Source organism: Lissotriton helveticus, chromosome 10 (assembly GCF_964261635.1).
Source record: "Lissotriton helveticus chromosome 10, aLisHel1.1, whole genome shotgun sequence".
NCBI lineage: Eukaryota > Metazoa > Chordata > Amphibia > Caudata > Salamandridae > Lissotriton > Lissotriton helveticus.
The window spans coordinates 857,533,988-857,559,519 of record NC_136071.1 but is presented as its reverse complement, the minus strand read 5'-3'; the positions used below and the strand labels follow the sequence as shown (position 1 = coordinate 857,559,519).

The window sequence follows — 25,532 nt, the reverse complement described above, 5'->3', positions numbered from 1 at the left end:
ACAAGGAACCAGGACTAGAGGGGTGGCAATCCTGGGGAGGAATAAGGATCTGGTGGTTCGTAGGAAAAAGAAGGACCAATGGGGTAGGTGGGTTATAGAGGAAATATGCTTTAAAGGGGTGAGTTTTACTTTGGTTACTATATATGCCTCCACTGATGATGACCCTGATGTGTGGCAGTTTATTGATTCTGAACTTGCTCAGTGGCCAGAGCCCACTGTATGTTGTGGGGACTTCAACATTCATGACCCAGAAAGTTCTTTTACTGAACCGGGGGGAGATATGCAGGGAGAAAGAAAAAGACATATAGCGCACTAGCCAATATGGCTCAGCACAATTCTTTAGCTGACCCGTGGGTGAAGCTACATCCTTTTTTGGATGGTAGTACCTTTTTCTCCGCCCCCCACAAAATTTTGGTTAGATTAGATTACTTTTTAATTTCTAAATCTTTAATTCCTGGTGTCCAAATCGAAAAACAACCTAGGATTCTCTCAGACCACAGCCCTCTGGTGTTAACATTTAATATATCCCTACGGTTCAGTGCAGGAACACGCAGTGGACTTTTGAACGTATCTTATTAAAAGATGGGGTTTACCAGAAACATATGGAAGCTTGGATAAAGTTTTTTGGGGATACAAATAGAGGCTCGGCACCTCCAGGGGTGGTTTGGGACTGCTTCAAAGCAGGCATAAGAGGGGAAATGAGGAGCTACGTGTTGGCAAGACAAGAAAGGGAAAGATTTAAAATCAAAGAAATTCGGCAAAGGTTAATCATAGAAGAAGGAAACTTAGCCGCAGCTATAAGACAGAACATCTCACTGGAGTCCTTCTTGCTTAAAATCATAGCCGTCAAAGGGGATGCTATAGAAGGTTTCAGTAGGAAAGCAGCTGAGAGCTATCTAGTTAAAAAGCAGGACGCGTACGAACTGAGTGAGAGAGTTGGTCATATCCTGGCAGTGCGAACCAGGCAGCGTTCAGCTGCAACTGACATAAAGGAGATCCTCGATCCACAGGGGGTTTGTGTTACAGATCCAGACCAGATAAGAGAAGTTTTCAGGAAATTTTATGATGAATTATATTCCCTAGGGGATGTAAGGAGCCAGGGCGAGATAGATAGATATCTTAGCGATATTCTTCTCCCTTCTTTGTCTCTTTGAGGAGAAGGAGATTTTAGATGCCCCATTGTCATTGGAGGAGCTTACTGGGGCTTTGGGTAGCCTCCCCTCAGGGAAAGCAGCTGGGCCAGACCAAATTCCGGTTGAATTTTATAAACTGTTCCAAAATGTAATGTTGGCCGACATGTTTGATATTATGCAACACACACAACGGGGTGATTTACCTCCAGAGTCCTGGGGTGGTGCGGATATTATTGTTATGGCAAAAAAAGGGAAGCCTCCAACACTTCCTTGTTCATACAGACCTATTACCCTGATTAATTCAGACGTCAAATTATATTCAAAAATGTTAGCAAAAAGGCTTGCAGGGTGTATTGAACAGCTGGTATGCCCATCACAACACGGCTTCATACCTGGTAAGGGTACGGCCCAGCATGTCATAATGGTAGTTACTATGTTTAATGCTGCAGGGGTCCTGGGCGATCCTATAGCGGCACTCTTTTTAGACGCCGAAAAGGCCTTTGATAGGGTCGCCTGGGAATTCCTTTGGGCAGTTCTGAGGTGGAGTGGCATAGGTGAAGGCTTTATAACAGCCATACAAGCCTTGTATAAGGATCCAACTGCAAAGATCAGAGTGAATAGGGGGCACTCAGAGGCAGTTAAAATTCTACGGGGGACGAGGCTAGGGTGCCCATCATCCCCATTGCTTTTTGCATTATACCTTGAGCCACTACTGCGAAGACTCGAACGAAATGAAGGGATTCCACCAATGAATCTGAATGGCTACTCAGTTAAATTTTTAGCTTACGCTGACGATGTGGCTGTACTAACCCCGGACCCAGACACAGCTATCAGGGGGGTGGAAACAGAGGCTCATCTGTTTGGCCAAGTCTCGGGCTATAGTCTAAACAAGTCCAAGAATCAAATCGTTAGGAATCACTTCACTAGGAGTATTGACAGCAGGGTGGTGAGTTCAGCAACATATTTGGGGATTTTAATTTCCGCGAACTTGGATACTGTGGTCGAGATCAATATTGCTCCGTTACTGGCTAAAGTTACAAAAGACTTAGAGAGGATGAATAATTTGCATCTTTCTTTGGTAGGCTGCACCAATGTTGTGAAAATGGTGATCTTACCTAAATTTCTTTATTTATTTAGATCGATTCCACTTTTTTTTTAAGCCAAATGGTTTAATACGTTGGAAGGCATTTTAAACAGGTTTATATGGGCTCATGGAAGAACTCGGAGGGCATATAGATTTATGTCTTTACCAAGAGAAAGAGGTGGTTGGGGCGCGCCAGATTTTAGGCTGTACTATTTATCGGCTGCACTGCAATACATGCAGGGATTGATTGGAGGGGGGGGGCATCCTACAGAAAATAACAACTTTGTCCACGGAAATATATGCAGTAGTTTTAGGGCAGGAGGCAGAAAATTGTTTTTTGTATCACACTGAGTTAGGTTATTTTAGAAGGAAACAGTCAAAGACTATTAGTGCAGCCCGTAAAATATGGAATGCCTTTTTGAAAAAGACAGGCATGGGTAGATACAACAGGTATATTAAATTATACAACAATAAATCCTTTCCTCCAGAAATCTTCTCTGATTTAGTAATGACCTGCTTGGGAGGTCAAAGGAATTACGCAGATTGGAGATTTAAGGAATTCTGAGGGAATAGTACAGTTTGGGGATCTTGTAATTAGATATGGCATAGACAGAAAAGATTTTTTTAAGTACCTACTTAAGTACTACTTAAGTAGCTTCTTGAATAACAAACAGGGGGGCCCAGTAGGGTACACTTGTAACGACTTCATGGAGAATATAACTACCGGTGGAGAGTCTACGATAAGCTCAGCATATGCGTTCTTAGCAAGGGGCAAACCGGATGACATGGATAAATATAGGAGTAAGTGGGTAGAGAAACTAGGGGCCGAACCTAAAGCCTTCCAGGAGTCATTGGATCTCGGCCGTACTATCTTGTGTTCAGCTCCCCTGCAATCCCAACACTATAAGACCTTGTATTCACTCTACCACACGCCAGCTAGGATTGCTAATTGGGGGGGCTCTGAGGGGACGACTTGTCCCAGATGTAATTCCCCTGAAGCAGACATTGTTCACATGTTCGCCACCTGTCCACAACTTCATACTTTAATTAAAGATATAGAGGGGTTCCTGGATAGGTCATTAGGGATACAGATAACTTTAATCCCTATCTGGATTCTGTTGGGAATTGGACCAGACGGAAGTAATATTGCACAGACCGAGTTTATGTTTCTTGTTATGGCAGTCTACAGATTAACTTTAGCAAGGGCTTGGCTTGACAAGACGCCCCCGCTGATGCAAATCTGGTTGGCAAACTTAATAGCTGCATATAATTTGGAGAAACCCATATATGCTAGGAAGGGAAGGGTAGGGAGAGCTCGAGGAGTAAAAAAAAAAAGGGTAAAAAAAAAGTCAAATTTTAAATTTGGTTTAAAAGAGGGGGATCTTGGAAGATTCGAAGTACAACGGTCTGGTCGTAATTGCTTTCTCTTTTTATTCTTTCTGTAAATGCTTGTACAGTAATACTATGATGAACTTTAGTTTGTGGAGTAAACAAACTGCAGAATGTATAATGTGTGTCATCCAAAGTCTAATAAAAAATATATTTAAAAAAAAAAAATATTAAGACAAAAGTGCAAAGACAAAATATAACAAATAAGGTCATCCCAGAGTGAAGAACCATGAAAGAAATGCATAGTTCTCACAAGGTTACTGAAGCTCTATACAAAGTGCAGATTTAAAGATCGACAAGATCAGTGCAGGAGTGTATAAGTGACATCAATCATTCACATTTTCAGGGACCCCCAGCGAAGCAGTCTGATATTAAACAATAGCCAGCTCCTTTGTCTGTCCTATGCTTTCACTCAATACGATATTCGACCACCAACACCTCTCAAGAACAAAATGATTGCTCTTATTGTTCCAGTATCTTTAACACCGAGCAATTTCGTCATCACAAGGATTCTATCACCTTTCTGCTCTCTCGAACATTCAGCTGTCATGTGCGTTTTTTCATTCGTTTATTTATGCATGCCATTTTTTACGACATACACTTTAAAAGAAAACCAGAACAGTTTTCTTACAGATGTCAAAAAATCATTATTTGGAAATATGATTTTTACAAACATAACATTCGTATAAAATCATACCGCTCAAAAACGGTGATCACGCAATACTTCTTTGACTTCAAATCACAAATTACATGAATACACAATCGCCTTACCTTGAAAATACCAACCCAATCTTTTTGGTTTGGCTGGATATTAGGAGTCAAAGTGTAGTGGCATTCAAGCTGAGTGTGAGGAAGATAACTTTTTGCAACGCTCTGAAAAATCACATGTGCGAAATTGGAGGTCTGCATTGCGTCATCTGGAGATGATAGGTCTTGCAACTCTGCCATAACAGATCTGTAATAAGAAAATATATATATATGTAATTCTGATACAACTGCATAACAAGTCATGCACAAATACAGCAAGCACGGCACTTGTAGTTACATTAATTATATAACAACGTAATAGTGAATAAAGGGGGCAATATCGTGCTATATATGCTTATCTGAAGGAGGCTAATCAGACACCTAAGTGACCCCTTGTACTATATGAAAGCTTCATTCAATGAGCTACAATTGGTAAAAGATCAAGTATTTAAGGAGTTGGCGCATTGGAAGAGGGAAGGCCTTATTAATAAAGATGAATATAATTTCCTAAAGACTGATCACCCCAACATTGTACTTTATTCTGAAAGTACATAAGCAAACTAGTCCTGTGCCAGGTCGACCGATAATTTCTGCACAGCGTGGGTTATTAGAGTGCATGTCAAAATATGTGGATTTCTTTCTTAGAGATTATGTGGAATGCCTCCCTTCGTATATCAGAGATACTGGCCATTTCTTGAGCAAGCAGAGAGAGGTCACCTGGAGTGAAGAATACTGTTTCATAGTTATGGACATATGCTCCCTGTATACGAGCATCAATCATGATAATGGATTAAAGGCTGTACAACGGGTTGTTTCCAACAGAGATGTGAGGTTTAACAAACATAACAAAATGTTGTTAAAAATGATCGAAATATGTTTGACAAATAACTACTTCTTCTTTAACAAGGAGGTGCACCAACAACTCCGGGGTGTGACTATGGGGGCAAGTTTCTCCCCAGCTATGCGTGTTTGCATGAGGGCTGGTGGGAGAGACATGACCCATGGTGACTTATTTATGGATAACATTGTCAGGTGGTGGCGGTTTATAGACTATGTGTACGTAATATGGCAGGGATCCAGTGAGTCCGCACAAAACTTTGTTGATGTGATCAATAACAACAACTTGAATTTGGAATTCACAGCTACCATAAGTAAAGAAAAAGTCAAATTCCTCAATATTGAGATATATGTTAGTAATAACATTGTTCATACTAAATTGCACAGGACGGCTACTGCCGGGAATTTGACGCTGCATGCTAGCATCACCCATCCCAGACACCTTGCTAAGAGCATCCCCTACGGGGAGTTCGTAAGGATAAAAAGGATTTACAGTAATGAGAACGACCTAACTGATTGTTTAAATGATTCTGTGCAGAGGTTTTTAGCAAGGGGCTATAAAATGGATGATCTACAGAAAGCTCTGTGTAAAATACACAATAAGAAAAGCGAATTGACAGTAATCAATGAAGAGGAGTGTACAACATCTAGTGAAACAAGGAATTCTAAAACCGAGAAGTCAGTGGTCAGACTTATAACCACTTTTAGTTGTCCTGAAAAGCAGGTTAGTAAAATTATAAATAAGAACTGGCCAATTTTGAAGTCTGACATCACGCTTGCCCCTGAATTGGATGTTCAACCAGCCATTACTTTCAGAAGGGCACCCTTAATGAGGGATGCCCTAGTAAAAACCAGTCCAGAAGTATATGACACAGGAAATTGGCTGTCCAACAGAACAGCGTTCTACAAATGTAGTTCCGGTAGGGCATGTAAATTTGGTATAAATAAACAGGAATTCCTTGATGCTTTTTCCTCAACCCCGTGCAGAATCAAAGGACTATTTACCTGCAAGACTGACCATGCGTCTGTGTATTAGAATGCACGTGTCAATTAAAGTACATAGGTAGTACCAAGCTCCAGGTTTATAATCGTATTTTACAGCATTTAAGTGCTATTGTAAATTCCGACTCTAGTTATCCAGTGGCACGTCATTTTAAATTAGTTCATCAGAATAATTTAAAAGATCTAAGTTATTTTGTAATTGACGCGGTCCCCAGATCAATAAGAGGGGGCAATAGCGAGAAAAAGCTGCGATAACTAGGGAGCCAGTATATTTTACAACTAGATACTAAAATGCCAAATGGTTTGAACACTGGAGAAGACTTGGACAATTTTCTATAAAGTTAGGTTCAGACTCTATGCTGCTATTTCCTGTATTATGAATTTTTTGATAAATGCTTTTTTTATGTATGAATTACTTTTATCGGGATTTTTTGCTTTACTTTTATCGGATTTTTACTGGTTTTACTAGATTTCTGGTTTTACTGGTTTTTATTTGGTGTCTGTGGAGTGTGGGATTCTGGTAAATGTTGTGCATGATTTTAGCATTTATTTATTCTTTTTACTTATGGTTCTACATGTTGAATTATGTGCGTTCTGATCATTTTATGGTCTAACTGAGGTGTTTTTGCACATATTTATTTCAAATCGAGTGTGTCTAACTTATTTAGTGTTTCAGACCCGATACGGCGATTGCACTTTATGATCTGATGGATTCTGGCTTCATGAAGTAATATTGCACTTAGCACTCTATATTATAGTGAATATATGTACTATTGACGCCCTTGTCACCTGCTTCATTAATTTACTTATTATGAATATGCAAGCTACTTATGTATTTAATAGTAGAGTTGTATTTATTTTATTGGTATGCACTTTTTTCATTTTAATTTTTTGTGACACATTAATATGCACTAAGCACTTTTGCTCTTTCAACAGACTTAGCAATTTCAGTGATTATGTTATCATGGTATCTCAATATTATGGTGATAGTAAGACCATTTCGTTTTGAGGCACTTGCCCAGTATTGCGGTTATGCATTTAACCATAATTCTTCATTTTTAAGAGATATAACCTAGTTTTAACAACCTTGAAATATTTGAATGATTACCATTAGGAACAATTTGAATTGTAAAATTGTTTGTTATAATAGGTTCTACCCAGAAACATCTCTTTGCGAGAATAGTCTGTTGTTCAATTCTATGAGTGTAATGGGAGGATCCTATTTTAAGTGCAACCGTATTTAATCACAGTTTTGGTCTTGACATGTCATGTGATCAAGACCAGGGCAACCCGGTCAAAACGCGTCATGCTGATGATGGAAGAATAAACATGCACTGAAAAGAATCTATCACTGCTGCGTGGTGGTCCGTTCATGGAATATATATATATATATATCTTCAGAACAGCTCAGCAAGGTCCGCTCCAGAGTATCCACAGCACAGAGGGATTCCACAGCACGGCAAGTCTCTTTAAATTATTTTTATTTTTTCTCTAACGCCATGTGCAAAAAACAACAGGACGGTTGACGCGTTTCGGCGAATGTCTTAAACTGGACCATAGAGTCCCACCGTCTAAACTGTCTATTTAAAATAACAGAGTGCAAAGATCCCTTGTTTGTTTCCATAAAAAAATAGACTAGACTGTTAACCCACATTTAGCTTTTTCTGATTTGACATTATATATCTCCTCACCTGCCTGGATCGAGAGAGCCCACACAGGTGAGTTGATATCGCCAAATCTTTATTGGAAAGATGCAGTATTCAAACAGTGGAAGTGCCCAGCATCAATTAAAAGTCCTGCCCAATGCGTTTCGTGCTGAAAAGCACTTCTTCATGGGCTACGGGCATCTGCGTGAATGCTAATCACGGCGACGGCATCAGTTCAGGTTTTTATCGCCCAAGTGGGCGTGGCCAACTCCTATGGCCTGCTGGTTAACCCCTTAAGTGCTGCCGTCGGCCAACGGTCGTCACGGGCACTACCTCCCCAGTGCTGCGTGCGACCGCTGGACGTCCAGTTCAGCACTGGATAATGGACAGCGCAGCACTGGGGAGGTTTGTTTACTAGCTCCCAAGTGGTTAATGGAGTACCTTGTCGTGGACACAAATGATAAGGTGCCTTGATTTAAACTTCAGTGAGTTGCCGTGTACCACTCGCTGCTAATCATTTGCTGGAGCCAACTGTGTTGCGACGGTTTTGATAACTGCTACAAAATTTAAGAGTGCAATCCGTCCGTATAGCTGTTTTCAGGCCGCCGCACCACATAAAGTTTGCAAAACAAGATGACTGATCCTCGTGCCATATAGCCAAGACCCATGTCGGTACCCCCGATGTGTCGAATTTAAGATCTGCCGCTCAAAACCACGTTTACGACTGGTATATTCCTTAAAATTCCCTGTAGGTGAAACCATCACAGACTGCGCTTGAGGCTACGGTATACCAATCGATACATCATTTTTGCAACATCTGACCATCAAAATAACAGCTTTTGCCAGAGAGATTACATTAGGGCAAATACAAATACCAACTGTCCTGAAGATGGCCTCACAGATTAGTACTTAAGAGACCGAAACATCGACCAGCGCCTTGTCCTTCTCCATCTGTTGATTATATGGTGTTTTAGGACAGGCTCAACCAGGATCTACAGAGTTATATGTTTATGTAGAATCTTTGTACCTGTAGGCCTCCTCTTTCATCTATATTTGTATTGCATAATTGATTGCCTTTTTTATTGACTGATAAATTTAATATTTTTCTATACACCTGTGTTTATGTATATTTGTTTATGTTTGCTTCATGTTTTTGTAATAATGTGCATTGTCTTAGGTTACTAGTGAATAAGACTGGGGATTCATTCCTTTAGAGGTTCATTCAATTATCCTCGCAATCTCTACGAAATAATACAATTTTGTTAAAAAAAATTCCCTTGAAGGTACTCCTTACCCTTCCGACCTGTCACAAGAACATCCTTGAGAGCGGGAAAATGGCACCTTCCTCTTCCTGAAGACCATCAACTTATCTCTTAGGGAAGGTGTATAAGCAAACATCTGTCCTCAAAGTTTGCTAGATCAACCCACTATTGAAAAGACCTCATCAGGACTCCACTGCCTTTCAGAACATGAGACCAGTATCCGCATTGTCTATGGTGAGAAAGGTTTTAGAAAAAGCTGTAGCCAGTCAACTGCTCAATCATACCTCAAACAACAACCTCTTAAATGCCTGCCAATCTGAGCTCCACTCTAATGCTTCACAGAAATTGCCATCTTTCGATTTGTTGGTGATGTCCTATGGATGAAGGAATAGCCCATGTGTTAGTGCTGCTCTACTTGTCAGCAGCATTCAACGCAATAAACCACAGAACCCCCTACAAATACTCCTTTCAAGAACGGAAGTAAAAGGCACAGTCCTGAAATAGATCCAATCCTTGATCACTTCCGCATCATAGCTGGTGAAAACTGACATTCAGATCCCGTTCTCTTCCAGTTTTTTCCTGTGTACATCAAGGATATATCCTGTGATCGCTTCTATTTGACCTCTACATGGAAAGCCTTGGTACTATGCTTCACACACAGAGAATTTCTATTCAATACACCAACAACTCCCAAATATACTTTAGTAACTAAATTATCGAACCCTTCAGACATCTCGACTCTCAAACTGCTCATGGAAAACCTAACAAAATGGATGAGCACTTTGTCACTTATACCTAACCACCTCTTCAACTGTATTCCTCCTGCTACACATGGAACACTCCTTCCCGAGTCCACCACTGGTTTCAGAACCAAACTGAGATGGCTTCACACCAACACCACTGGCGTAACGAAAATTGAGGGGGCCTCCCTGCAAGGTATGTAGAGGGGTCCCCTCCGGGCTCAATTAGGAGCTCTCCTGACAGAGTGCAGTGCCGAGGGGGCCCCTGGAGCTTCGGACCCCCCCGCACTGCGTGGGCTGCGGGGGCCTGTGTTACGCCCCTGACCAACACCAGTACTCTGTGCTAAATCTTTAGGATTCACCCTTAACCATAGCAGTTTCATTGCAAAACACATATCCAATCCAACTTCACCACCTCGGGCAAATTAAACACTCCATCCCTCCGAATAGCTCAGAGCCATGGCTCATGCCCCAGTATCATCTCATCTTGATAATGGCAGTGATCTACTTGCAGACACCTGAAAGGGTATTCTCACCCCTCTCTGGAACATCCTATACATCGCTGCTTGCCTGCACCACCCATAAGGTCCTGCACCAAAAGCCACACACCTACATGAATAACAAACACAGGCCTCCAGAGGTAGGAGAAATACCAGGAACCAAGTTCAAATGATAGTGGAAATTCTGAAACAAAACCAAAATCCAAGACTAAAAACCAGGCCCTCTCATGTTGGCCCCTAGAATTTGGAACAACCTGTTTGAAGACCGGAGGAGCTTCTCCACTTCAGTTGGAAAACCACCTATACAGAGATCATCTATACTTTCTTGCTCTTGGACTCTTTTCTCTCTAAACCCATCCTGGCCATGTTTTCCCCGTTAATCTACCTTCTTTGTTCAATGTATGGTTACCAGGTATTCTATAAAGCACCCCACTGTCCATGCGGCCAGGTGCTCGCGATATAAATAAGTAAATAAATAAAATTTGAATGAATGGTGTGTACTGTCCCACACCTCATTATACCGATCCATGATCTTGCTATTTTAAAACTGTTATTGGAAGTACTTCGGAGGCTGTGCTTTCGATGTTGTAGGATACATTGTTTCTGCCAGGTGTAATAATCGACATGTTACACAGTCACCTGGCCCGATTTGTGTGCTCCAAACTCACCCACTCTTCCACTGCAGTGAATATACTGCAACCTGTTTTGTCATTGTTGGACCAATAAATATATTTACAAGATAATAAATACATTTAAAATTCAGACTACGGTGACTTTGTAATCAAGACGGTTTCCAACAAATTTCTCTACCATAAATGTTGTGAAGTACACAGACATCTCATCGTGCCGATCATACCTCAATGAGTAAGATGTTTCTAAAGAAATACAGATCAATAGATCTGGTACAGGAGTGTGGAGATCATGCGTGCGAAACGTCTATAAAAACATATGCACGTACACTAAGCTTAGACGAGCCTTATTATCTTGGGTTTAACAGAAGGGTGCGCCCAAGCAGAAGTGCAAAGTTCAGGGAAGGAGCGGGATGGACACTTCTGCTGTTAGAGTTGACAGGGTGGACAAGAATGTGTTGCACAGGGTGTGCACCGTCAGACTTCAGCAGCGCACAGTAACATACACTTAAGAATCCCTTGTCTGCGTCCTCTCCTTACAGGTCTGCCGATAAGACACTACAAAGTGATTGCTCCTTCTAAAGGAAGCACTGTTTATGAATGCCTGTTACTAGCAATCGGAAAAGGTAATCATCAAAAGTAGGCATAATACACTAAAACACTGTAAACCGTTGTTTCCGTATCAACTACAGCCACTGCTATTACAAGCATACTAATGTAATCCTAATCAATGCTCAAGTCAGTGTTCCAACTATACGCTTTGCGGATATGGGTTTCTTTATTTGTGGGTTTTCTTACTTCCCTCGACAGAATATTTTTATCTTTTCAGCCTAACGAACGTTGTTGCGTGCTTCGATTATCTCTGCACTGTCTGTTTATGGTTTTAAAATTGCTATACTACCTTCCTTCTTCTAAAAATAGACTTTATTTTTATTTAATAACCACACCTTGCTCTTTGAACAATATACATTGCATCAGTTTGCCTGAGTCATCTATAACTAACAAGCATTGGCAAAGCCAACAGGTCTCACATAGGAGAGAGCTATTGCCTTTGTCAAGGTCGTTTAACCATATTGTCCTGCAGCATGGCTAAAAGTTAGTGCTGCATGGCTAAAAGTTAGTGGAGTAGCAGAGGAGAGTGGCGTGATGTAGAGTGGAGTGACGGAGTGGCATACAGTGGCGTAGAGTGCACAAGAGTGGCATAAAGTAGAGAGGCGTACACTGGAGTGGAGTGGAGTGGCGTCAAGTGACGTAGAGTACAGTGACGTGGAGTGGCACGGCACAGAGTGCTGTGTAGCATCGTAGGGTTGCGAGATGTGGAGTAGCGTACGGTAGTACAGTTGTGGGTGTAGGTAACTAAAGCATGAATAGAGACAGCAGATCGGGTGAAAAAAACAAATAAGAAGCATAAAACATCTGAAAATTTGAAATTGCTGGAAAGACGTGCAGTGTACATGAATTGATTAATTGTAAATAAATAAATCCAATGTAAAATATAAGTGCATTTTTCAAAGCAAAGAAACCCAATGTAAAATAAAAGTGCATCTTTTAAAAGCATTCTTCAAAATAAGAGCACATTTTTTTAAAGCATTTGTCAACCTTGTTTTTCAATTAGAGAGCATAATTTAATGTGCCAGAGTGGTATTTCAATATCACTAAAGCATTGACAGATGGCACATAGGGTGAAAGCAACAAAAATAAGAAGCTGTATGCCAGTGTTAAAAGTAGTAAATCACATTGCTTTTCCAGGAATACTTATAAACCAAAACACTTCTAAAATTAAAAAAATATATTTTGTGCTGGAAAAAGATGAGAAAGAATTAAGACGAGGAAGAACACATGTACTTGTCCATGCTCCAGGAAGGAGCGAACACAAGAAAGGAAGGGAAGCCTACAGCCAATGGTATGCTGTGGGCTTGCTGTAAGCCACTGTGGGCAGGTTGTAAGCCTTGCAGCACAGCACATGCACTGTGTCGGCGAGATCTAACAACTGGGGTGGAAGGCAGGAAAAGAAAGAGTTCATCCCGCATAGGGTACAATCTGTGTTCGATCCGGATTTCAAATTGAAAATCACGTGCAAATTCTGCATGAAATAGTTGTTTCTTCCCCAGGCAAAGCTCTCCAGGTACTACTTAGAGGAATCTGTATGCGGAAAACAGGTCAGAAATGTTAACTGCAAGCCGTTTTACCATTTTGTAAAAGCACAACCACATGTTATTCCTGAATTCAACGTGCTAAACCCTGATTATGAATGTAAAACCACCGGAAGTAACACTAACGGGCAGGCATCAAAGAAATTTCCCTGTGATGTTTTATCCCCTTATCATTTAACACGTTCGACATGAGGCCCAAAGACGTAAAAAAAGTTTCACCAAAAGCACATATTTCAGAAACAGCCGATTATAAGAACCTACGTCATACATCGTCAATATATATACTTGCATGTTCTTCAACACCAACAACTTATTACGATGCAAGTGCCTCCCGAACGTTAACTGCAACACACTTTTAATGGTCAATAACAATAAGTCCAAGTGGTTCCAATGTATGGCTAGATAAATAATTCCACTCACAACAAACAGCTTCATCAGTCCTTCTTAGGTGCAAACAGCATTTAAGCGTCGTACTTTTACCAGTTCTCGATTTCGCACAAGAGGAGAGCAAATGTTAATTTAGATATTTGAATCTTCCTGTTCCAAAGATTTTTATTGCCATTTAAAATATCATAAGATAGTTAGTTCAAGGATGCTTAGACCTTTCAACATACAGTATGCAAATTTGGGTCACGTTAGACAAGTTTGCAGCTCCTGAGGGGAAATGATAAACATTTAAATCTTCAAAATCGCCAGTAAAATAGAAAAGTTTCAGGGTTTTTATCTTTTTAAACAAACGTCAATACATACTGGTTCCGATTACGAGGTCGGTTGGTGAACCTTCGACTGCTCGTCGGAGGCTTACCCAGGGCCGGACTGGGAACCGAAACCGGCCCTGGCAAAGTGCTCGGCCGGCCCCCCCTTCCCCAGGGGGTTGGGGGGTGCGACCGCGCTCTTTGCCGGGGCCGGTTTTCGGCCGATTTTGTTACAGTGCCGTTTTTGCAGCTATGCTGCAAAAAACGACCCTGTAACAAAACCGGCCCCCTGGGGCCCAAAACCGGCCCCCACCCTCGCAGCCGACCGGGGGATTGCCCGGTGCCTGCAACGGCCAGTCCGGGCCTGGGCTTACCAACCGACATGGACTGGCTTCCGACGGGCTCAAGGAACCCATAGGCCAGTGGGAAACCTTACATAATCCCCTATGGACAGTGTTTCTACCATCAGGATTATGATATCGCTTGCCGACAGGCTTTTCATGTCGGGCTTTCCGACATAAAAATCCTGTCGGAAAGCGATTTTGGGGGCCTCTATCCCTCAGTGGTCTCCAGTTGGGGACCGGAGGGGGGGGTGAGTGCCCTCCTGTCAATCCCTGCACCTTGTGGGTGCCTGCCATACAGTGCAGGGATTAACAGAAGCTCCCATTTCTCCAAGGGCGTTTGTGCTGCGGTCGCATTGTAACTGCGGTGTCGGGACCGCCGACCAGAGGTCTTTTGGTTTTGAGACCGCAACAATGTCCACCTGACATCGTAATGATGCCCTTCGCATTTTAAGAAGCTTTGAGGTGCAGGGCTTTGTATTATCACGCCATTTCAAGTCACTCAATATTTTGCGCAGTTTCTCACACCACAAGTTTATAAACGCAATAAAAGGGTTTTTATGATAAATAAAGAAAAAACAAATGAGGTAAAACTTCAATAACTTTGATAAGAACTTCTCATCAATAATCTATACAAATTCAAAAGAACATAATTTAACCTGTAAAATTATCACAGTCTTAATAAGTCTTCTTAAAGAGCGCCAAAACCTTCTAGGATCCAGATTTAAAGCTGAACAAAATGTGTTTGTCAGATCTTACAGGATGGACACAAGGACGGCTACAGAAAGGTCTAAACTAGGGACTTTCCACCTGCAAAGATAAAAGATGGCCGAATATTCAATTTTGACAATTGATTCAGAGTAAAAACATGTTGCCATTTATTAAAATATCATTGCAATGAAATACCTCACATTAAATTGACCACTTTATTATAAGTTGATCTAAGCAGGACTTTTGCCAACTCACAGTTTCTGCTCCATAATCTAGACAAAATCCTGCCAACCTTCCGAACACGTTAAGGTCATGGTCAATAACAGACAGAAGTTATCCACATAGAAAACAATGCAACGATCCACACTAGAAAGCATTTTTGCGATAATCAAATAGACGTGGTAATGACTGAGTTAAAGGAAGAAGTTGTGTCTGAGTCAGTTTCCTAGTGAAGCATTTTTAGGTCTCGTCCTATTAATCGTGCAAGCGATAATAGGACGAGAGTATTGAGGGCAAAACAAGCTCTGAAACCACCAGGCGGATTACGTAGAGTGCATGTGCTCGGGCATGCGCTTACCATTTGCTCCCCGAGCCGCCTGCCTCCGAGAGCTTCACTTCAAAGGGATCAGCTCCCCCGCCCCCTGCTTCACACTTTTCACGGCCGCTAGGCCGTGTCTCGCATTTCTCCTCCCCCCCCCCCCCGACAGCAATGCCAAGAGCTTGTTTTCCTTTGGGTGAGGGCTTGTTTATTTTATTTTGCAGCCGCCAATGCTTATTTATCTGCCCTTCGGGTGTAATGATTTAGCAGTTCAATCTAAACTCCTTCGCCCGACTGGTAACCTTTCCCTGTCGGAGCTTAACAGCGATGAATGTTCCCCCCCGCTCCCCAATCATTGGCATGCCTGACTCCGCACGGCTCAATCCGCTGCTGCCTGCTGCTGAATTCACACGTCAGTCAGTTTAGAGGTGACCAAACTTGACTCTCATTATCATACGCTCCAGGTGCAGGCAAGCCCAGGTTAGCGTCCCATAAGTTTACTTTCCTCCAAATTATTGTTAGCACGTCCATAAATCATTGTCTCAGTCTGTGTATGGACAGTTTAAATATGGAGGGAACAGGCGCGAACCACTGTGGAGGAAACGCACGCCAGGTCTAGCCCTGACATGGCCTTAATTGACCATGTCCAGGCCCCCTGTAGTTGTACTGACGTAAACCGCAGCCCTGCCCTTCCTGGTGGATTTCTCTGCCACTATCTCAAGCTCGCAAATGGTATTCAATGGAGCTGAAACTAAAAACTCTGCAAAAGATATCCGAGGATGAGGCGCGATCTGTTCACTCGGTCTTGCGCCCATTACCTGCGTCCCTATGTAAACTGACTGGCTTACTTACGCGTGTTCACCGCCTGGCCTAACAGCTGTATGGCGGTATTAAGTGCACGTAGCTTAGACATCAGGCCTTAGAATGCTTCGCATCTGAAAGTGCCCCCACAACCAACTCATTTTGCTGGTTGGAGTCTTACTATTCACACCTGTACGTGGAGCTTTAAGGGGGATGAAAGAACTGGGGGGGGGTCGTCACTCAAGGGGGCGTGGCTAATGTAATTGGTGGCGTGGCTTACAAACTTAAACTAAAAATCTGTGCTTAGCATAGTGTGCCGCCCAACTTATATTTTGCTGTTTCGGTCACTGCATACACATATATGATACAAAAAGTAGAATCATACCTACAACAAGCCAGGACCATTGCCTTTGTCAATCGCTGTTAGTTACATGAGGTAAATAAGCAGAAACTATGCTTGTTTTGAGGGGTTAGTGGTCTTTTTAATTTTTTTTTAACAGGAGTGCCGGCTGCTACCTAGTGCCTACGGGCCTCTCACCTCCCTTTTTGCGCTACCGCACACTGTCACTTTTATTTTTATTTTACTTATGACTGGGGTTACTCAGTGCTACATAGCTACTTCACAGCGCTTTGTCTAGATGGTGGCCGCCTTTCTTTTGTTTGTCGCGGTTCGCACACAATGCAATGCTCTCAAAAGGATGTGAAAACCAGAACTGAGGGCAGCTGTGTTGATAAGCTATCTCTGCTCAAGGATCGGCTTGACATGCTCTCTCCAACCATGTGTGTCTGCATGAATTGTACGATCCTCTCTCCTACCGTACTTCCCCGCATCTCCTTCATGTTGCTGCTCCCAGTCTTCGAAGCCTCTCGTGTTTTCGCTCTTTTTTTGGGGGGGTAGGGGGTCGGTAGAGTCATTTTTTAACCGCATGCGTGCGGGCGGAATTCCGCTCGTACGCTGAGATTTTTTTAATCGCATGTTACGTGACGAGCTAGGCTCGTCATGAGCGTGCGAGGAGGCTACGCCATGACGAGCCCAGCTCGTCATCAGCGTCGAAGGGGTTAACAGAAGTACCGGTTTCTTTGAAGTGCCTACGAGCCACTCGTGTCCCTTTTTGCACTACTGCAAACAGTGTCTTTTATTTTTAGTGTACTGGTGGGGGTCTACATAGCTCCCTGCAGCTCCTTCACAACGCTTTCTCAAGATGGAAAATCACTAAAAAGCTAGGATCAAGGCAGAGTCCAGCTAAGTGTGAGGAGGGTCCCAACACAACATTTGTCATGTACTGTTACCCAGAAAAGCAATATAAAATTAGAACCGAGAGTGATGCGCTATGAAGCACCGTTTAGAAGAGAATTATAAGTGTCAATTTTATGCTATTTTTCAGGAGCATTTGTTGACAGGATAGGAGCACGGAACTTCTCCCTTCTGCCATTCTAATAAACAAAAATAGTACAAATCCATGCTTCAAAGCTCCGTACAAAGGTGAGTTACCACCTCGGTCTGTGTTGGTTGGAGACCATGTTCCAGCCCCTTCTATTTGACAACCTATTTGCCTTGTAGGAGTTGAAGTCTGTGTGCTCCCATTGAAGCAATTGCACTGAGGTGGCCTTTTTCCAGCAAACTGTAACAGAAAATGCCAGTAGTAACAGGTTCATGGGGGGCGCTAGGTGGCGCTGGACCGACATGGCCGCTCTAGTGTAGAGCTCTCGCCCTGCCGGGGATAAAATACCATCATGAACCCCATCCTGCCTTCTAATTGTGTCCACAACCGCCACCGACGTGTTGGTGAGACCGAGCTGCTCCTGGGTGAAAATCCTGAGCCGGTAGCTGTTATGGCGTGCCCGCAATCGGCGGGCGAAATTGCCGCGGTAGAAGGTGGCTGTGCTAGCGGACCTGCCGAACGGACTGGGGACCTACGTGAGACCGGTGCTGCACGGCCCTGCAGGCCGCTGCACAAAGCGGATCCGACGCTGCTCGCGACCCTCGGCCTCGGTAGAGGCGCTTCCTCGCTGGATGTGCGGACCCCCCCCCCCGGTCCTGAGGCGCTGGACGCCTGCTGGTAGGACTCTGGGCCCCCCCCGCTCCCCGTCGGCAGCTCCTGGCTTCTCCTGGCGACGTGGGAAGAACCTGCAGGCCCGAGGCAACGCCCATTGTCGCCCTAGCAGTGGTGGGGGCCTAGCTGTGTGGGGGCGGTGAACACTGAACTACGTGTGGCGCCGCGGGCGCTGAGGCGAAAGAAGATTTGACCATCGCCCTCCATACCCATGCATTACCCAGGTCCCTGCGCTTCTCCTCGCTGTACCTGCCTGTGACTGTCTTGGACACCATCTCCTGTCCAGCCCATTGTCTGCGGACGGCACTATCCCGTTGGGCCGCCTTCCCCACATACATACATACTTGTAGCCCCTATTTTGGAGACGGCCTATGAACGTACTCGCGGGCCTAGCCTAAACTGACAGCGCAGTACCCCCTGCTGTATTGGATCTGTGGGGCGCCGTGGGCGGGCCTGGTCTTGCCTGGCCGCTATCATTTAGATCTTGAGATACGCTGCTCTGCACTGTCCCTGGATATCCTCCTGTGTGGCACATACTCGCATGGTCGCTCGCGCTGCCGGCGGTGCGTCGGCGGGGGGCCGTGAGTGGCGCTGGAACTGACCGCATTAATTGGAGGGGGACGTTGTGGGGGGGCCGTTCGGGGATCTGCCCCCCCTCCCCATCTGTTCCCCTCACTAGCAAGGAGGCTGGGAGAGTGCTGCGCTGTCGCCGCCCAAAGGACCTAGCTTGGGAGTACCTCTACCCACTACATTCTCGAACTGGAACTGCGCAAACAACTGGGTGGTGGTGCGCGGGCCTCCCTCTCCCCTACTTCGCCGCGCCCCTGCGCCGCCCGATCAGCCGCAATGGGCAAAACGGAACCCAGACAGTCCAAACTACTGTTCGATGGACGCAAGACGACGAGCGCCAACTCTAAAACCCAGAGCGACGACGATCCGCCCGAAACAAGGAGGACAGCTGGAAAACCCTCCTTGTCACCATGCAACAAAGCCTCACCTCAATTGATTCCAAAATTGACTCAATGAACCATAGGCTAGATAATGTAGTGGCAAAATTGGATGGACACGAAAATCGCCTTAAAGAAGCTGAACAAAGAGTCTCTGATCTAGAGGATGGCGCTACCTCTAATCAAAAACAAATGGCACAAATGGATAAACTATTGAGGGTCATAGCTGAAAAGAACGAGGAGTTGGAGGCGCGCTCTCGAAGAAACAACGTCCGTATGCTAGGCCTGGCGGAATCCACCAACACCGGACGATTGGAAGACTACATGGAACGCCTATTAAGTGATCTCTTCGGACGCGAGTCTTTCTCGGCACAATTGGTTATTGAGCGTGCTCATCGCTCCCTGGCGCCCAAACCTCCTCCGGGAGCGACACCACGGCCGATCATCATGAAATTCCTTCATTACCGCGACCGGGATACCCTGCTACGCCTGGCGAGAGAGAAAGGTGAAGTGCGCTTCGGAAATACAATGTTGTCATTTTATCCGGATTTCACCCAAGCGGTGCAAGATGCTCGGCGGAAATTCCTCACGTTAAAGAAACAGCTCCAAACTCGCAGTATCCAGTACGCGATGCTCTACCCCGCGAAGCCACGGATTCACCACAGGGGCCGCCAACACATTTTTTTGACGCCCCAACAAGCCGAGGAATATTTAAAGCGCGACAGCAGATCATGAGGATGATCTGCTGCGTGATGCAGCTGCCCGGCGCCGCTCGCGCTCCCATTCACCCTTGTCTGAACCTTCCTGAGTCGCTGCTTCCATGCAACATCAACCTCACTCTGGGGTCTCTCTCCTGATGACATGCAGACGACCAACTGACTGGTGATGTATAACGTTCCTATTGACTTGAAGGCTCTTATTGTTTCCCGGCCGCTCACCTCCGTCCCGTCATTCCGACCCCTGTGACACAGGAGGTTGTGGATGGGTAAAATAAGGAGATGGAGTGACACGGGCGGGAGCCCCTAGTGGCCCCCCACATTTGAGGGCATTACCCACTGAGAACTAATGATTGTTACTGTTTGGAACTGTTACGGCTGGGTGCTAATACTCAGAGTATTGTTTGAGGGGGGGGTGCTTTTTCCTGGCAAGTTGGGGCTGCCAATGTGGGAGTGGGGGGAGGGGGGAAGAACTGTGGTAATTGGTCCGAAGTATCAATGTTTCTACTGGCAGTACATACCTTGGGGCACTTTTCCTTCAACTGCTTATTCATTTTACCGTTTGCCACTACCCTGCCTATTGTTTCACACTACATACCCACATGTCCACTATGACCCGACCTGAGGCAAACCAGACCATTAGATTAGCTTCCTGGAATGTTAGTGGCCTCAATGACCCTAGAAAACGAAGACAGATTTTGGGATATCTAGACAGGCATGACATAAATGTGGCTCTTCTACAGGAAACACACCTGGCTCCTGGGCACGCTCCACAATTCGCATCCAGATGAGCTTCCAGCCGCACCTTCTCGCCTTATTCTAATTATGCTAGAGGGGTTGCAATTCTGATAAAAAAAGGGAGTGGCCTTTACGCCCACGGGGTTTGAAACTGAGCGAGAAGGCAGGTTTTGTCTGGTATGGGGGCGCCTGTACTCACATGACGTTCTCTTTGCTAACTTCTATGGCCCCAATGTAGATAACCCCTCCAGTTTGTTGACACTTTGGAGCAAGATACAGACATTGGGAATTACACACATTATTTTGGGCGGAGATTTTAATACGGCGCTGCAGCCGATGCTTGACAGATCTCGTCCACTCCCCTCCCACTATACCAACACACGTACCACGCTTAACGATATGGTAGTCGATAATCACTTGACGGAAGCATGGCGATACAAACACCCTGCATTGCGAGAAGGCACACACTACTCTACCTAATACTCCACCTGGGCGCGCTTAGATTATGTTTTTGTCTCGGCTGGCCTAGCCCGTTGGCTGCGACACGCAACACACCTTGCCCGCACTTTTTCTGACCACTCGCCAGTCCTTTTGGAAATACAACTCCCCCTGGATAGCTCTCCCTTTCTGTCATGGCGTCTCAATCCGGCACATCTTCGGGACCCTGCTTTTAAGGCCGAATTGGAACAGGACATCCGGGATTTTTTCGAGCGCAATATTTCGTCTGTAGATAGTATTGTCACTGTTTGGGAGGCCTTCAAGGTAACAGTCAGAGGCTGGTGTATTGCTAAGGGAGGTGGTGTTTTACGGGCATTGCGCACTGACTTGCATAAACTAGAGGTAGAGTTGCGAGACTTGGAGAGGTCCATCGATCGCACCCCTATGGACCTAGAGGCTCATATGCACATGCGTAGTAAACTGAGTACATGCAACTAGCTGACAGAGAGAGCAAATTGTTAGGACGCCCGCATTTGGCCTGTATATATGGGGAAGGGGACAGGCCAGGCAAAGCCTTGGCGAACGCGGTTAAGCCCCCTAGATTCACTAACTATGTTACTGAAATACAAGATGACTGTGGCGGTACTTATAAGAATCTTCCCGACATACTTCATACCTTCCGGGACCACTACCAGAAACGTTATTCCTCGCATAGAACAGAACCCCTTGATCTCCCCACATACTTTGATGATGTCGCGCTAGCATGGTTGGGTAATGCGCAGCAGAAATTTCTCCACGCTGAATTAGAACTAGAAGAAATTACCGAGGCTATTATGAGCATGCGCTCGGGTAAAGCCCCTGGCTCAGATGGCCTCCCCATCGATTTTCATAAACTCTTTGCCCCCATTTTGGCCCCCATACATAAACAGGTGTACTATGCCGCTCTGGAAGAAGGTAGTCTCCCCCACACCATGCGCGAGGCCCTTATCACTTCCCTGCTCAAACCAGGTAAGCCCCCCTCACACTGCGACTCCTATCGCCCACTATCACTTTTAAATTGCGACACCAAGATCCTTGCCAAAGTGTTAGCTACGCGGCTCAACTTACTCATGGAGCACCTGGTTCTTCCTGATCAAGCTGGGTTTGTGCCTAATCGTGCTACATCCCATAACCTCCGTACTCTTCACGCTGTGCTTCAAGACCTTAACCCTAAATGCGACGCCGTGGCGGTGTTGCTTGACGCCACCAAGGCGTTCGATTCCTTAGAATGGGATTACCTGCTTGGCACGTTACAACGCATAGGGCTGCCCTTCAGTTTCCTGGACTGCGTGAAATTGATCTATCAACCTACAGCTACTGTGCTCCTCAATGGGGCCAGGTCGACCCCGTTCACTGTCCAGAGAGGCACCCGCCAGGGCTGCCCACTGTCCCCCATCCTATTTGCTATAGCGATCGAACCCCTAGCCGCAACGCTCCGGCAAAAACATAACCATCGCTCCCTCACTTATAACTCCCGACCACTCCTCGTCTCGCTTTATGCAGACGACCTCACACTCTATATTGAAAAACCCTGTGATAATTTAAATCCAATCCTGCGTGAAATAACAAAATTCGGGGGGATTGCCGGAGTACAAATTAACTGGGCCAAATCTGCGATTTTTCCGCTTACAGACAGAACACACCCATTCCAGCTAGACTACCCATTAGTGTGGGAACAAGACGACCTGAAGTATCTCAGCATCCACATCCATAGGGATAAGGAGGCACTGATGCCTGCCAACTATGGCACTACACTTGACAAAATAACGGACAACGTCACTAAGTGGCTGCACCTCCCCCTCTCCATGGCAGGCCGCATTGCCTTAATTAAGATGAATATTCTGCCCAAACTGTTATATCTTTTTGTAAACATCCCGTATAACCCAGGCACTTTTTTCTTCCGCTCCCTCAGATCTCGCAATTGATTTGGGGTGGGAAACAGGCGCGCATCAGCCTCGATACCCTCATGCTTCCCTTTCACCTAGGCAGATTCGATGTGCCCAACTTTGAACTATATTATGACTGCACAGGCGCACTTCGCCGTCTACTGGTATCACCCACCCCCCTATATGGCACACTTGGCAGTTGAGGACGGCTATATGGCCCCCTTAGTTCCAACTGGCTATATACACACCACGGTGAGCCAAAGAAGCCGGGACCCCTCCACTGTAGACTGCACGGTACAGGCCTGGAATCGCCTTGTGAGGGCTTTTGATAGCCCATTTGTATATTCACCCAATCTGCCTTTATTGAATGACCCGAGACTGCAGGTCACCTGCGAAGTCATCTGTCACAACCTGCTCCGGAAACTTAAAATTTGTTGCTGGGGCGACCTGTACGTGCAGGGTACCTTCCGCACAATGGACCAATTTTGGGGGGAAATGTCCCCGTCCTGCATGGATACCTTTTTGTTTACTAGATTAAGGCAAAATGTCCGGGCCCTTACTCCTTCCTTCCCTACTGAACCGGACACGTTTGCTCCGCTTCACGCCATAGTTCAGCCGGACACCCCAAAACACGTAATATCCATGCTTTACAAACATGTGCAGGCCGCATCTGGAACCACCCTCATTAGGGCCAGAGCAGAATGGGATAAAGACCTTGAGTCAACACTGACAGACGAACAGTGGGACAGCAGCTGCATTCAAACACAGGTGATTACAAGCAATAATAGATTACGACTTCTACACTATAAATTTCTTCATAGATTATATCACACACCTGCTAGGCTAAAAAGACTTCACTTGCGTGACACAGACTGCTGCCTACGCTGTGGCGCCGCTGGCACTGATGGCACACCTAGCTTGGTCCTGCCCCCGGATTGCCAGTTTTTGGGAACAAGTCTTTGCTGGCCTCACACAAATGCTAGGCGTAGCTCTTACCCCATGTCCGCTCCAAGCACTGTTGGGATTGACGCAATCCGTGATTACCAAACACAAACAATTCCTGGCCCTCAGTCTATTACTTGCTAAGCCATTAATAGCGTGCCGCTGGGGTAGAGGGCATGCCCCCAAATTTAAGTGTTGGATTCGCTCCCTGTCTACCTGGCAAGAGGGCTTACACGACTATGCAGAACTCCTACCCCCTAATTCCCAGCCAAAAGACATATGGGCTCCCTTCACGGCATATCTCCTCCAGCTGAGAATAGGAGAGGACACTGACCAAGTTGTGGAGAGCACAGACACTGCAACATCACCTCCAATACAGGATAGATAATGCCCTCCTTTGCATGCATTCCGTAATTACCCGCCGACGTATTATGATTTAACTGTATTGCCACTGCTGTGCCTGAATATATGACTGGGGTCACCCCCTGGGCCGCTATCTAGGAAGTCATTTGGAAGTTGTGCCCACTGTTATATCATGCATGATTGCTCTGTTTAGATGGTGAGGGTCCCTTTCTTTTCAACTGTAGCTTTAGGACTCATCTACAATGCTCCAGGACTACTTCGGACTTTCGATTACTGTATTAGATTACTATGTCGGGGAGGGGAAGTGGAAGGGCGGGTGAAGTTACTTATGAGATGTTCCTTTGTTTATTTGTTCATTGCTCAGCACTGCTCTGCATGGGAAGATGCCACTATTCTGTAACATAATATAACGTATACCAACTTGACTTTATTGCATTGATGTACCATGCCAACATGCTCAATAAAGGTTTTTGAAACTTAAAAAAAAAAAAAACAAAAAAAAAATGTAACAGGTTCATAACTTCGGTTGTGTATCTAATTTTAAGTTGGTGAAGAGGGATCCACCTGGAAATGGAATTCTTGGGCCCAGGATAAGCAAACATTTATGCTGGCATATGGATTCACAATAGTAAGTCATGTTTCAAATTACTTAGTTCAGAGAGGTCCGTCCGGCACACGGGTGCGGGAGGAGCAGCCGAGAGACACTTGGATGCTGACGATAGACATGATGTAAGTAGCCTTTCTTCTGAACTTTTATTTTTGTGGCTTGGGCTCTGACAAGGCAATAGGGAGAGAAGTATGGTTGTTGTAGAAGTGACCTGTACAAGTCACAATGGTTTGATTTTCTCCTTTACCTGCACTTCTTTATTTGTTAATTAGCGATGTTAAATTTAATTCGCTCCTGCCATTGCTGCTCCATCGCTTGTGTTGGTTCCCTTCCTCCCAGCTGTTTCGGTTTGCTTTTTTTCACACCCACTGCCACACCATCCCATCCTCTGTCCTGCATTCCTCCCTTGACCCTCACGTTCCTAGTTGTATACACGTATTTACGATTTATGTATGAGGTTTTCCTATATATGAGGATAAAAAGAGAGGTAAAGCGGTCTCTAGGCCAGATCTTAAAAACAGTGTCAATTGTTCTGCTTGTCAAGTACCCGGCTAATGGGCAACAATAAATCAGATTAGAGATAACCTCTTCCAC

The 25,532-nt window shown here is 44.9% G+C and overlaps 1 protein-coding gene across 10 annotated transcripts in view; it reads right to left on the bottom strand.

The window, feature by feature from the left end:
• The window catches only part of TAX1BP1 (Tax1 binding protein 1), a 702,037-nt gene that overhangs the window by 648,852 nt on the left and 27,653 nt on the right, over window positions 1-25,532 (bottom strand). For all 10 annotated transcript variants that reach the window (XM_078663492.1, XM_078663483.1, XM_078663485.1 and 7 more), the window contains exon 2: window positions 4,378-4,561. In XM_078663492.1, the coding sequence (XP_078519618.1) occupies window positions 4,378-4,554 (177 nt within the window). In that variant the 5' untranslated portion in view covers window positions 4,555-4,561. The remainder of the gene's footprint in view (window positions 1-4,377; window positions 4,562-25,532) is intronic.